The 13069-nt window shown below is 36.9% G+C and overlaps 1 protein-coding gene across 2 annotated transcripts in view; it reads left to right on the forward strand.

Annotated features, from left to right (window-relative positions):
* Positions 1-13069, forward strand: part of Znf292 (zinc finger protein 292) — a 92431-nt gene that overhangs the window by 58874 nt on the left and 20488 nt on the right. For both annotated transcript variants that reach the window (XM_027403394.2, XM_035439930.1), the window contains exon 5: positions 12176-12378. In XM_027403394.2, the coding sequence (XP_027259195.1) occupies positions 12176-12378 (203 nt within the window). The remainder of the gene's footprint in view (positions 1-12175; positions 12379-13069) is intronic.

A 13069-nucleotide genomic window follows, 5' to 3' on the forward strand; every position in this document is an offset into this window, starting at 1 on the left:
GTGTTCTATTATTACCCCTTCTTCTAAGGACATCCAGGTCTCTGCTGTATTAAAACCTTAGAGAAATGGAGAATAGATCCGTCTTAGTTAGGGTTTCTATTGCTGTGAAGAGACCTTGTGACCAGGGCAACTGTTATAAAGGCAACCATTAATTGGGGCTGGCTTACAGTTTCAGGGGTTTAGTCATCTCACATGGTGGGAAGCATAGAGGTGTGCAGGAGATATGGTGCTAGAGAAGGAACCGAGAGTTCTGCATTTTGATCTGAAGGCAACAGGAAGAAACACTGTGTCACACTGGGTATAGCTTGAGCATATGAGACCTCAAAGCCCACTCCCACCATGATACACTTCCTCCAACAAGGCCATGCCTACTCTAACGAAGCCATGTCTCCTACTCCCTGTGGAAGCAATTTTCTTTGAAACCGTCACAAGATCTTACTTACTTTACTTGTGATGGTAGTGTGTTAGACAGGATCTCACTGCATACGCTAGAGTAAACATACAAAGAATGGCCAAGCATCTAAAGGCCGTCCTTGTTAGTTTACATTTAGGCCCTTAAAGTTTTAATGGAGTATTTGAACAGTGGTAACCCACTTAACCCTGAGTTTAGTTCATTACTGAATCTGTTAAAATCAAGCAATAACAACAACAAACTGCTCTTTGATTTGAAAGTGTGATCATGGTCAAGGCTCAGAAACTGTGGATGTGGGTTTGGGTTAGCAAGTAAATCAGTGTAAGACAAGTAGGTGGTCTCAGTGTGTAAACTATCCAAGCCTCAAACTTGGGATGCTTCTTCTGCCTTAGCTTCCCAGGGAAGATAGGAGCCACCCCCTGGCTTCAGGTGAATGTCAGGGGAGTGCTAGGCTTTTTTTTATCATACTACTTGTGCATTCCTTTAGTTGTAATGGAATAGGAAAGCTACTTAATGCTCAATTATTTGTCTTCCTATTTTAATGCTCCTCTGAAACATCACTGAAAAATGAAATCATGCCAAACAATTGCAAAGAATGATAATCTATAATTCAGTCCACCTTCAACCCTATTAAGAGAATCTTGATTGTGAGAATTACATTTCATTAGTTTTTGTCTTTCAGATAGGGCACAGTTTCTAAAGCTGGCCTTGAACTACACAGTGGAGGATGACCTCCAACTTCTAGTCCCTCATCCACATCTCCTAAAGGCTGAGGTTACAGTCATGTACCACTATGCCCTGGTTATGTAGTGTGGGGAATCAAGCCAGGGCCTTTGTATAGTAATTTGAGCTTCAACTACAGTCTGCAATTGAGAGGTAGGGGTGTGTGTGTGTGTGTGTGTGTGTGTGTGTGTACACATGCACACGTTTTCACAAGTCACATAATACATTGTATAGGTATTAATGGACAATGTGTTCCAGTACCTATGAAAGCAAGAGAATAATGTGGGATGTTATACTTGAGGAGCAGGAGAATCTCCTTTATTTTTGGAGGCAGGTTCTCTTCCTGGAACCTGTAGGTCATCATTCAGTTAGACTGATGGCCAGTGAGTTCCATGAATCCATCTGTTTCTTCCTCTGCAGCCCTGGGATTACAAGCACACACCACCATGCCATGCTTTTATGTAGGCACTAAGAATTAAACTCAGGTCCTTCGTGCTTGAACAGCCAGTACTTTCCATCCCCTAGCCCCCTCAACTGAGTTTTTAAAGGCCACTATCATAGTCATGCTTAGTTTTTTGTTTTTGTTTTTGTATGGTTTTTGTTCTATTGAATTTTACTGTCAATTTAGTCTGTATCCCAAATGTAATACGGTGAGCTTTAGGTCACCCCATTCATTATAATAATTTGTAGTTAGTACAATAATTATGTTTATGGTTAGCCATTTCTCACAAGTCATTGCAATCATTACAGTCACACAAGATTAGTTTTCTTTTTAAAATTTATTTTAAATTATATGTATATGTATGTGTGCATATGGCCATGTACACATGGGTAAGTGCCCCAGGAGTTTCAAATCCCCTAGAACTAGAGTTACAGACAGTTGTGCACCACCCAGTGTTTGTGCTGGAAATTTAGGTACTCTGTAAGAGCAGCAAGTACTCTTGACTGCAGAGTCATTTCTTCAGACCTCCTCATTGTTGCTCTTGGAGTGTTATGTCCCCAGTCTCCCTTCTGTATTTTTTAATATATAAATGATGTTTTAAACACTAATTTTTATTTTTGTTTATATATGTGTCTACCTGTGGAGGCCACAGGATCCCTTGGAGGTGGAGTTAGAGCTGTTTATGAGCCTAATGTGGGGGCTGGGATAACAAATGTGTGTCCTCTGGAAGAGCAGCAAGTGCTCTTAACTGCCGACCCATCTCTCCAGACCCACATCAGTGATTTTCTTAATGCTAACTTTGACTACTACATTCATTTTGTTTCCCCAACTTAATCAAGATTCCTTGGGTACTGTATTTGTTATTCGAGGTGTTTTTCTTTCTCAGTGTCTATCAGTAGCAGATCTGTTGGCATACAGCTTTGCAGTTAAGGTCCCTAATTATAGCAATAAAAAGACCTCTTAAAGCCAGCCACAATACCATGTGTCTGTAATTCTAGCAGTTTAGAGGCAGAACGATCTTACAATTGAGAACAGCATGGGCTACATAATGAATTTAAGACCGGTCTTAGCAATGCTCTGGGATCCTGTCTCAAAAATCCAAAGGCTGGTTGGTAAGTACCTGCTTAGTATGCACAAGGCTCTGTGGTATGATCACCACTACTGGGGATGGGATAGGGAAGGTCACATTCAGAAATTGAGTCTCTGGTGTGCTCTTAACTTCTTATCTGTTTTCAGCCATTTTATCCATAGTACTTAATTGTTGTTTTGTTTACCAAATGCATCTATTTCTTATATCTGGTCCACAGTTCTCTACTTTTCCTTTAAGTATTGATGAAATACCATAGCCATTGTTCAGTTCCCTTAAGTAAGAGAATTCTCTTAAGAAGCAAGTTTGACTTCATTTATTATTTTTTGTATTATTTCTCTGAGATATGCTGGCTACCAACTTGCTGCAATCCTTTGCCTCCTAGGTAATGTAACTACGCTTGTGACCCTCAATGCCTAGCCTCATTTACTGTCTTTACATCCTTACAGAATGATTAATGAAGGACTAATATTTTATGTTAGTATGGCGCACTGCCAAAAATTAATAAATCAGTATAAATACTGTATTATTAATGAAGTTCAGTGTTTCGCTCAGAGTTCTTTAATCTTACTGAACAGCTTTCATCTGTCCCAGGAACTAACCCAGGGTACCACACTCCATTAGTCGTCTTTTTAGGTTCTTCTTGGGAATGTTAGGTTTTCAGACCTTACCTTTTTTGATGATCTTGACAGTTTTGATGAGTACTGATTGAGATATTTTGTGCAGTGTTCCTTACTTGAAACTTGTTTAATCTTCTTATGATCACATTGAGAGGTTCAGGCTTTGAGGGAAAGGATCACAGAGGGAAATGCCATTGTCAGCTCATCATGGCACCATGATTTAACCATTATTGATGTGAACCTTGACAGTCTGCTTAGCTGAACAATGTGTCAGTTTTCTGTACTCTGAGCTTGTTCTTCTTCCCATGTTGTGATTTTTGAAGGATGTTTCTATGTGCATCCCACACTGAAGAGGTAGGAAATTATCCTCAACCTCCTGGAGCAAGCAGAAGCTGCATACCCTGTTCAGAATTCTGCACTTACTTACGCTTTCTCCGTTTACTTACTTGCTCATTTATTTAATATTAGTGTGAACTCATGGACATTTTTTAAAAGTTCTTTGATCAGAGTCTAATACTAGTGTTATTTTATAGGTCAAGTTACTCTAGCTTTTGGCTAGGACTTGTTCATTTTTCCTGATTGCGTTGATGTAACCCTATCATCAATGGGTTTTGTTTTTTGTATGAGCTACTTCCTTGTTTTCTCCTATTACAAGATGTTCCAGGCTTTCTTCCATGTTTCCCTGACTCCTGGGTCTTTGGTGTTTATTGCTATTATGGTGTCACTTTCTCTAGGTCCTTTAAGTGGACTCTGTGTGTGTGTGTGTGCACACGCACGCACGCACATGTACATCTAATATTTGTATAATAAATATATGGATGTATATTGTTGTTTTGTTTGTAGGAATGTGTTCAGTGCTAATGCATTACTACATTCTTGCTTATTATTTCTGTCTCTTAGTGTGTGTTCATCAGACATTTGTCATATAATTAGACTCTGTCCCCAAACTATTTTTTTGTTTTTGTTTTTGTTTTTTTTTTGAATAGTGGAACTCAAGCCTCAGCTTCATGTTAGGTGGATAAACTGTAGCTCAGCTACATCATTAGATTTGTCACGTCTTGGACTCTCAAGTTTTGGAATTCAAATACATGAACACTCAATTTTTTTGCTGTAAAGTTGTACATATCCATCCATAACAATTTCACTGTCCTAAACAATATCTATACATTCTCCTCCAAACCTGACAGCTACTGATCTACCTTCTGGTTGTAGTTTTGCCTTTTCTGTGCAATATTATTGGAGACTTGCATTTGATTTCTTTGACATAACAATATACATTTAACCTTTCTCTGTCCTGTGACTTAATAATCACTTGTTATTATTGGTTCGTATATCATTGTACAAATGTACCATGATTTAACTGACCCATCATTTTTAGTGGTTTGAACAAAGGTATTGTAAATGTTTTATGTAGGTTTCTGTGTAGTTACAAGGTTCCACATGAATTGGGAAAATGCTTAGGAGTTGATTTCTGTATTTTGTCATAAAACTATGTTGAGTTTCCTCTGAGACTGCTAAACTGCCTTCCAATGCTTATGTGAGATTTTGTATTTTTGTCAGCATTGGGTGGTAACTGTTGGTACTCTAGAACCTTCACCTGCAGTTGGCTACTTTTGGTGTTTTGGCCATCTGATAGGCATTGTGGAAATACCACATTATTTTAGTTTGCATTTCTGCAGTGGTAGATATCTTTTTAGAATCCAGTATCTTTTTAGATGCACATTTGCCATTTGTTTTTCTTTTGTGTGTATCATTTTTAGTATCAAATAAAACGTAGTCACACTGAACTCTTCAGCATTTACCCCTTTGTTTTTCTGTTGAAAAAATTTAGTTGCCCTCTTGTCAGGCTTGTCATCCTTTTATTGAGTCTTAGCCCAGAATCCCCTTTCTTCATTCTTGAATCTGATTTATAAAGCTTGTCCAAATACTACCTCCACCTCTTATCCCATGAGTAGTAGTAACTGTGTCTTAGTGAGATTTCTTTTGCTGCGATAAAACATTAAGAACAAAGCCACCTTGAGAAGGAAATGTTTATTTCATTTCACAGCCCATCATCCTGGAAAGTTACACTAGGAACCAAAGGCTGGTGCAGAGGCCATGGAGGGGGGCTCCTTACTGACTTACTCCTCCTGACTTGCTTAGCCTGTTTGTTACATTACCCAGCACCATATCCTCCAGGGAGGTCCACTGTGAGCTAGGACTTCCCTGTATCTATCAAGAAAATGTATCACAGACCAGTCTGGTAAAGGCATCAATTGAGTTTCACTTTTTCAAAATGACTCAAGGTGACATAAAACTAGACAGCACTTTCTGCTGTAAACCTGAGTACAGTTATCTCTTGAGGCCATGCTTTTAGTTCTTTTAAGGTAATGTTCAGAAGCAGCATAGATGAATTATATGATGGTTTTGTTGTAAATTTTTGACAGGGTGCTGTACTGGTTACTCTAGAAGTTGTATGATTTTACAGTCTTATTATTAACAGGCTTCTGGTTTCTCCATATTGTCACCAACACTTATTTCTTTTATTAGCCTATCTTAATGTCACAAAGTGGCACACTGTTATTTGGTTTTGATAATTTGTGATGTTGTATATGCTTATTGGGTGTTTGTATACCATCTTTTGAGAAATATCCATAGCCATTTTACTGCATAGCCATTTTGAATGTGAATCTGAGTTATAAGTGTTCTTAATATTCTGGTTATTAATTCCTTATCACATAAATGATTAGCAAATGTTTTCTCCTATCAGTTGCTGTCTTACTGTTTTGACTATGTTCTTTGATGAACAGAAGTTTAAGAAACTCCTGTTTAGTTTTTGTTTTCATTGCCTAACTCTTTGCTATAATAGCTAAGAAATAATTTCAAAGTATAATGTAATTAAGATTGTTTCCTATAATTCATTATAGGAGTTCTATAGTTTTGAGTCTTATGTTGGTTAGGATCTTTAACCCTTTTAAAGTGAATTTCATAAATGGTACAAGATTAAGGGTCCAGCTTCATCCTTTAGTGGCTTACTAAAGGTTATCCAGTGTTTCTAGCACTATTTGAAGAGGTTTTTCTTTGTCTGTTGAGTTATCTTAGAATACTTTTGATGATCACTTGATTGTAGGTGGTAGGATTTCTCCTGAATTCTCTTCTGTTGCATGATCTGTGTACCTGGTTTTTTTTTTTTTGTTTGTTTGTTTGTTTGTTTTGTTTTTGATTTGTTTTTGAGACAGGGTTTCTCTGTGTGGCTTTGGAGCCTATCCTGGCACCCGCTCTGGAGAGCAGGCTGGCCTCGAACTCACAGAAATCTGCCTGCCTTTGCCTCCCAAGTGCTGGGATTAAAGGTGTGTGCCAACAACGCCCAGCCTGTGTGCCTTTTTTTATGCCAGTATCATATTAGGGTTTTTGTTGGGGCTGGGGGGAGATCTATCAGTGGCCATACATTAAAAAAAAAAGAAGCATTTTCCCTCTGCCAGGACCTCTTCAGTTTCTAAGAACTCCTCAGTAAAGAATAGAGAACACCTCCTCCACCTGTCATCAATGTTTTTCAAAATGTTCTATCTGCTAGAGTTTTTGTGTATGATGTATGTGTATATATGTGCACATGTGTTTATGTGCATGCATGCATGCATGTGTATGTGTGTGCATGTGTGTATATGTGCATGCATGTATCTGTATGTGATGGACTGTGTATGGGTGGGGTGTGTGTGTGTGTGTGTGTGTTTGTATGGGTGTTTGATTTTGTGTGGGCATGTTTGTGTGTGCACATGTGGAGGTCACAGGACAATTTTGTAAAGCTTTTTTCTATCTTTATGTGGGAGTGCAGGTTATCAAACTCAGATCTTGCCAGGCTTGTATAGCAGATGCCTAGTCCTGCTGAGCTATCTTACCAGCCTTTTATCCCCTTTGTTGGGTGTGTTTGTTTCTTCAGTGGTCTAGCCTGGAAAATTGCCCATATCCCATAAATGACCCCACATTCATAGGCCCTAATTGAACTCAGTAGGCAATTTTTTTTTTCTTAAGGCATGAAAATAGAAAGACAATGTGTTGGAAAGGATTCTAGATAGAATTGGGGAGGACAGTCTGGGAAGGAGTGAATTTGAACAGAATGTTAGATACATGTATAAAATTGTCAGAATGAATTAAAAAGTTTCACAAACAACAGAAACCATTCCAGTATCCTAGATTCCTGGAAGTGACTGTATTCAAGAATGATGTTGAAGACTAGGAGGCCCTGTGTTGAGGTCAGTGGTGGATGGTGGGAATAGAGGCAAGTGGATATATTGACAAATCGATTAGATGACTTGGATATATTGGTAATATATTCAGGGGAGGCCAGTTTTGAGGCTGACTTAAGTTTCTAAGTTGAGCACGGCTAAGTAGATGTAAGTATGGGGACATTACATGTTGTGGTGTAGAATTCTTTTTTTCTTTGTTTGGGGGATTTTCTCATTTGCTTTTTCTTTTTGAGCATCTCATTATATATCCCAGATGGGCCTAGAATTTATGTGTAGCCCAGGCTGTCCTCTAACACATGACAGTCTTCCCAGCCTCTCAGTGTTGGGGTTCCAGGCGTTAGCCATCATGTTCAGCAGGAAATTCTTTAGTGTGCTGTTGTGCTTCTGGAGCAATGCATCAAAGACACAACACAGTTATTAAGTCTAGGCATGAGAACATTCACTTAGTAAATTAAGTTGGCTCCACTGTTAAATTTTTTTTTTGTGGGGAATACAAGATCAGTGGGACAAACTATTTTACATAGAACACAGTGTTTGTGCTATGGTTTATCACTTACAAAATATCTTTAATATTCTTCCATCTCCTCCTTTTCTTTCTTCCACTCCTCCATGTCTTCCTTCTCCTTTCCTTTTTCCTCGTCCTCCTCCCTTTTTGAGACAAGGCCTTTGTAATCCTGTCTGGACTTAATTTACTTTCCTCTGCCTCCCAAGTGTGCATATTAAAGATGTGTGCCAACACACCTGGGTAAATTTTTAATATTATAAACGTGACATTTTATGGAAAGGAGACTTTTTAATTAAACTGGTTAAATATCATACACTTAGTTTGCCATTTTGTTACTTAGCTTTATTGATAGACTTGAAACCAGCTAAAACCTTCTTTTCACTTGAAGTGTGTAGATTCAGAGAAAGTAGACAGACTAAACATGACTACCATTAAAATATTTTATTTATTTATTTTTATGGTGTGGAAGTATGAACAGCATGAAAGAAAGTAAAACTCTTGCTTTATCTAGGTTTTCGGAGATAAAGACGATAAACCTTTGCTAGGTGTGTGAGCACTAAAGCACATTGCCTCTTGTAACTCTGCAGCCCTATAAGGAGATATGAGGTTGGAGTTAGTGAGTGAGGCAAAGTAGTGAGGGAAAGGGGAGGAGTTCAAGAGGAATAGGAAGAGTGGCAGGAGCGGGGGAAGTGACTTTAGCACATGAGTTTGAGTGCTGGTATAACCTCCATTTGAATTGTTTCCTTTGGGATCTACAACTCTTCACTGTTGTAAAGTATAATTTTTCAGATTAGAAGTAGATACAGTAATCAGAAGTTTTCTCTGGTCCTACAGAAAACTTGAAATTAGAAGTCAAAAAAGACATCATAGTCTTGGTTATTCATTTTTGCCAAATGATAGAGCTACATTATCATATAAAGTTCCTTCTGCTCTAATATTCTATGCTTCTTAGAAAGTACCTATGATTTGAAAATTTTAAGACTAATACTTTTTATAATTTTTTAATATCTTTTTGTTACTTTATGTGTATGTTTTGCTTGCATGTATGCATGTGCTTCACGTGTGTACCTATTGCCTGGGGAGGTTAGAAGAGAGCATCATATTCCCTGAGCCTGGAGTTACAAGATGGTTGTGAGCTACTGGGTGGTGCTGAGCAAAGAATACAGGTCTCCCTGAAGAGCAACAAATACTATTTGCTGAACCAATTCTCTTGCCTAATATTTATTTTTTTAATACACTGATCTAACAAATTATTCTGCACAGGTTGCCATTCTAATTTACATATTCTTGTTTCAGAAACTTTTTAGGGATTGTTTAAAATTGCTCTTTTAGGAAATCCCATCAATTTTATTTGGTATTTACCACTTTGAAATTCTTTCTTTACCACTGTCTTCCAGATTCTATTGATCATATTGATCATGAGTTTTCATGGAAGAATTTGTAATAACTCCCAGACTTTGTATCTCTGGAATTTCCTTGAGAGAGAAGAGAGAGAGAAGAGAGAGAGAAGAGAGAGAGAGACAGACAGAGAGACAGAGAGAGAGAGAGAGAGAGAGAGAGAGAGAGAGAGAGAGAGAGAGCTAAACCTGTGTTTTTCTTACTGTCAATTACTCATAGTGTAAATATCCTTATTTTAACTATTTTAATAGTTATTTAAAACTTTTAGAGTTTGCTTTGGTAGTGAACTATATTGAAAATATGTTGAAATATACATGTCCTAACTGGATAACATAGACTTATGAAAAGAAATGAATTATATTTATGTCAGGTACTGAAGTACTAGATACTTGTACATCTAATTTATTTGTGTTCGGGCTTTATAATTATTTTCTAGTTCACTGTAAAGATTAAGTGACTCGTATGTATAGAAGTCTGGGCTGAATTAAATGTTTAAATTTGGAATTCTATATTACTGTTTAAATATTTGTGGCTGAAATACTGAAGAGTCACAGTAATGGTGCGTTACAGACATGGCTCTTCCTAGTAGAACAGGGGAAAGCTAAAGCTTCTAGATTGGAACATAGGATGCTGACAAGAAAGGGCCATCTTATAGTCGGGGTCTGTGTTTCCTCGGGTCATTCAAAAATGGAGAGTCACCCCAGGATGTAATTTTAGGCTCTCTGTCTTTGGGGAGAAACAATTTCTATTAACTGAACCTCCAACCTCCGATCAGAAACTTATTCATTGATAAGTTTCATTCCTTCATTCATTTATTCATTCATTCATTCATCATTCATTCATTTCATTCATTCATTCATTCATTCATTCATAACCAAAGCCTCTTTGATCTATATGTTCTCTGAAGGAAATCATCACAACCTGCAACCTTAATCCTTTTTGTATAGTGTTTGCAGTACCCAGTAATTCAAGACCTCCAAGTGTGCCAGATAGTCTTGTGACCAAAGTCATGCATGGATGGGAACCCTTTCAGAAAAACAGCTCTATAATGCTAGAAAACAGTTCTCTACTATGATTTCTTCAAGGGCTAGGTACCTTCAACAAACACTAATACATTCTACTGTTACCCTAGATACAGAAACAACTGTTACATTCTAATGTTTACTCTAGATACAGTGACTCTACTAGATTCCCATTAGGTACATCTTCCATGAATTCGTAATTAGAGAAAATTTACAGAACATTTCAGTTGTTCCTTCTTAGAAGTTTTCTAAAGGCTTCAAGTTAGCCATCAATAAATAAATGTTTAAACATGGTTTTTATTCAGGTACAGAAAACTTAGGAAAGTGTTTAAATTCATAATTGTTGTCCAGTGTAGTGACTCAAGCCTTTAATCCCAGCATGCAGGAAGCAGAGGTAGGCAGATCTCTGTGAGTTTGAGGCCAGCCTGGTCTACAAAGTGAGTTTCAGGACAGCCAGTGCTATACAAAGAAACCCTGTCTTGAAAAAAACAAAAACAAAAAAACCATACATGTTAAAACATAAGTTCTCCTTCACAGATACAAGATGACTGTGTTGTAGAGAACCAAAAGAGCACAGGTTTAAACAGAATAGAAATAAATTGTACATATGTAGTCTTAGCCATATGTTGAAATAAGTAAATCACAAATACATTTAAGGGATTTGTTCTTTCCAAACTTTCCCCTTTCTTTTTTCTTTCTTTTTTTTTGGCATATTTTTATTTAATTTGAAACATCTATTAAAAAGGCTTCCCCTTTGTAAAGATTAAATAATATTGTCAGTGTTAAAGTATTAGTTGAATTTCTTATTCTAGATTATCAAGTACACTTTATTATCACCCAGATAATTGTGTGGTGTTCTGGGTTGTTCAAGAAGAAGTACATTGAGAAGAATAATTTATTGTAATTTTAAAAGAATTTGATGCAGATATTTGTATAATCAAGAAATTTATTCCAACTGGGAGTGGTGGTACACATCTTTAATCTGGAGGCAGAAACAGGAGGATTTCCTTGAGTTCAAGGCCAGCCTGATTTGCATAGTACATTCCAAACCTGCCAGGGCTATATATTGAAATCCACTCTCCACTGGTACCCCTCCATTTCACCCATACCCCCCATACCCCCACCCCCACCCCAAAATACAACAGGTTTCTTTAACCCTTTCTAAATGGTGCTTTAAGAAAAAAAAAAAAAAAAAAAAAAAAAAAAACATTCCCTGTAACTCTAAAAGTTGGCGAGTGTGAGGCAGAAGTGGGAGGGAGGTCCCATACCTTTTACCCCGGCACTCAAGAGGCACTGGCACGTGGGTCTATGTGGGTTTGAAGCCAGCCTGGTCTACAGAACTAGTTCCCATATAGCAAAAGCTACACAAATAAACCCTGTCACAAAAACAAACAAACAACAAACAAAAGTTGGCAAGCCTAGTGTGGTATCATGTGCCTATAACTATAACATTTGGGAGACTAAGACAAGTGGGTCACAAATTTTTGGCAGGTCACAAGTTTTAAGCCAGCTCGGACTATTTACCGGAGTTCAGGATAGCTTGTTTCAGGGGGTTGGGTGGGCACTATGACCTTGACCTCCTCTTACTTAGATAGTCAAGTATTGTGTGATACCTTCAGTGACAGTAATGGAAAATTGCCAAAAGGGAAAAGTTTTAGTTTCTTGTGTTTAATTGCTTCTAAGTATTTATATTGCAGTTGAATTACCAAATGTTAATAATTTATTATGTCTTGTTTTTTTAAGTGAATGAATTTTTAGCTTTTGAGGGTCCCATCTTGTTGGATATGAGAATTAAACATCTAATCAAAACAAATCAGTTAAGTCAAGCAACTGCTCTAGCAAAGCTGTGTTCTGAGCATCCCGAGATTGGTACAAAAGGTAGTTTTAAGCAAACTTACCTTGTCTGTCTTTGCACATCATCACCAAATGAAAAGCTAATCGAAGAGGTGAGTATATTTTTTGTTAGTAATTATTTTTTAAAGTGGATAAATTATTTCTAATTAGATTTAGAGTAGAATATTTTGGACTTCCTTGATTGTAAGTAGTGGAGCACTTTTGTGTGTCTTACAGTAGGTATGCTCCTGGGTAAGGGCGCTTTGACTCTAAGCTGCTTTCAGAATCTCACGTGACAGATTGGACCTTCTAATTTAAATAATGTGCATCCTCTGTTTTTGACTAAATTCAATATGGTGTCTTAATAGTGTCCATTTTTGGCTGTATTTATGCCATAACCTCATTTTTATTTGATATCAGGGTAACTAAGAATATTTTTAGCTAATTTAATTTAACAAGAAGAGTAATCCTAGGTAGAAATCATGTAAATTATCTCTGTGTATGTAGACTATATGTAAATAAACATATAATGTTATATAATAAAATATACCACTCAGAAATGAAATATTATTTGTATATTTAGTGTAAATGCATATTTTTTTATAAAATTCTATTTTAGCTTAGTTTGGCATAAAGTGCAGAGTTTGTACAAAAATCTGGAAGTATAATTATTATTAAAAGGAAATTCTACATTTTTGTGCACTTAATTTTATAATTAAAAGTTGAAATAGCAATTTATGTTTAAAGAATTTAGATAAAGATTAATAATGTGTTTGAACTGCAAATGTTCATTGGTATAGTACT

This window comes from Cricetulus griseus, chromosome 2 (assembly GCF_003668045.3).
Source record: "Cricetulus griseus strain 17A/GY chromosome 2, alternate assembly CriGri-PICRH-1.0, whole genome shotgun sequence".
Taxonomy (NCBI): Eukaryota; Metazoa; Chordata; class Mammalia; order Rodentia; family Cricetidae; genus Cricetulus; species Cricetulus griseus.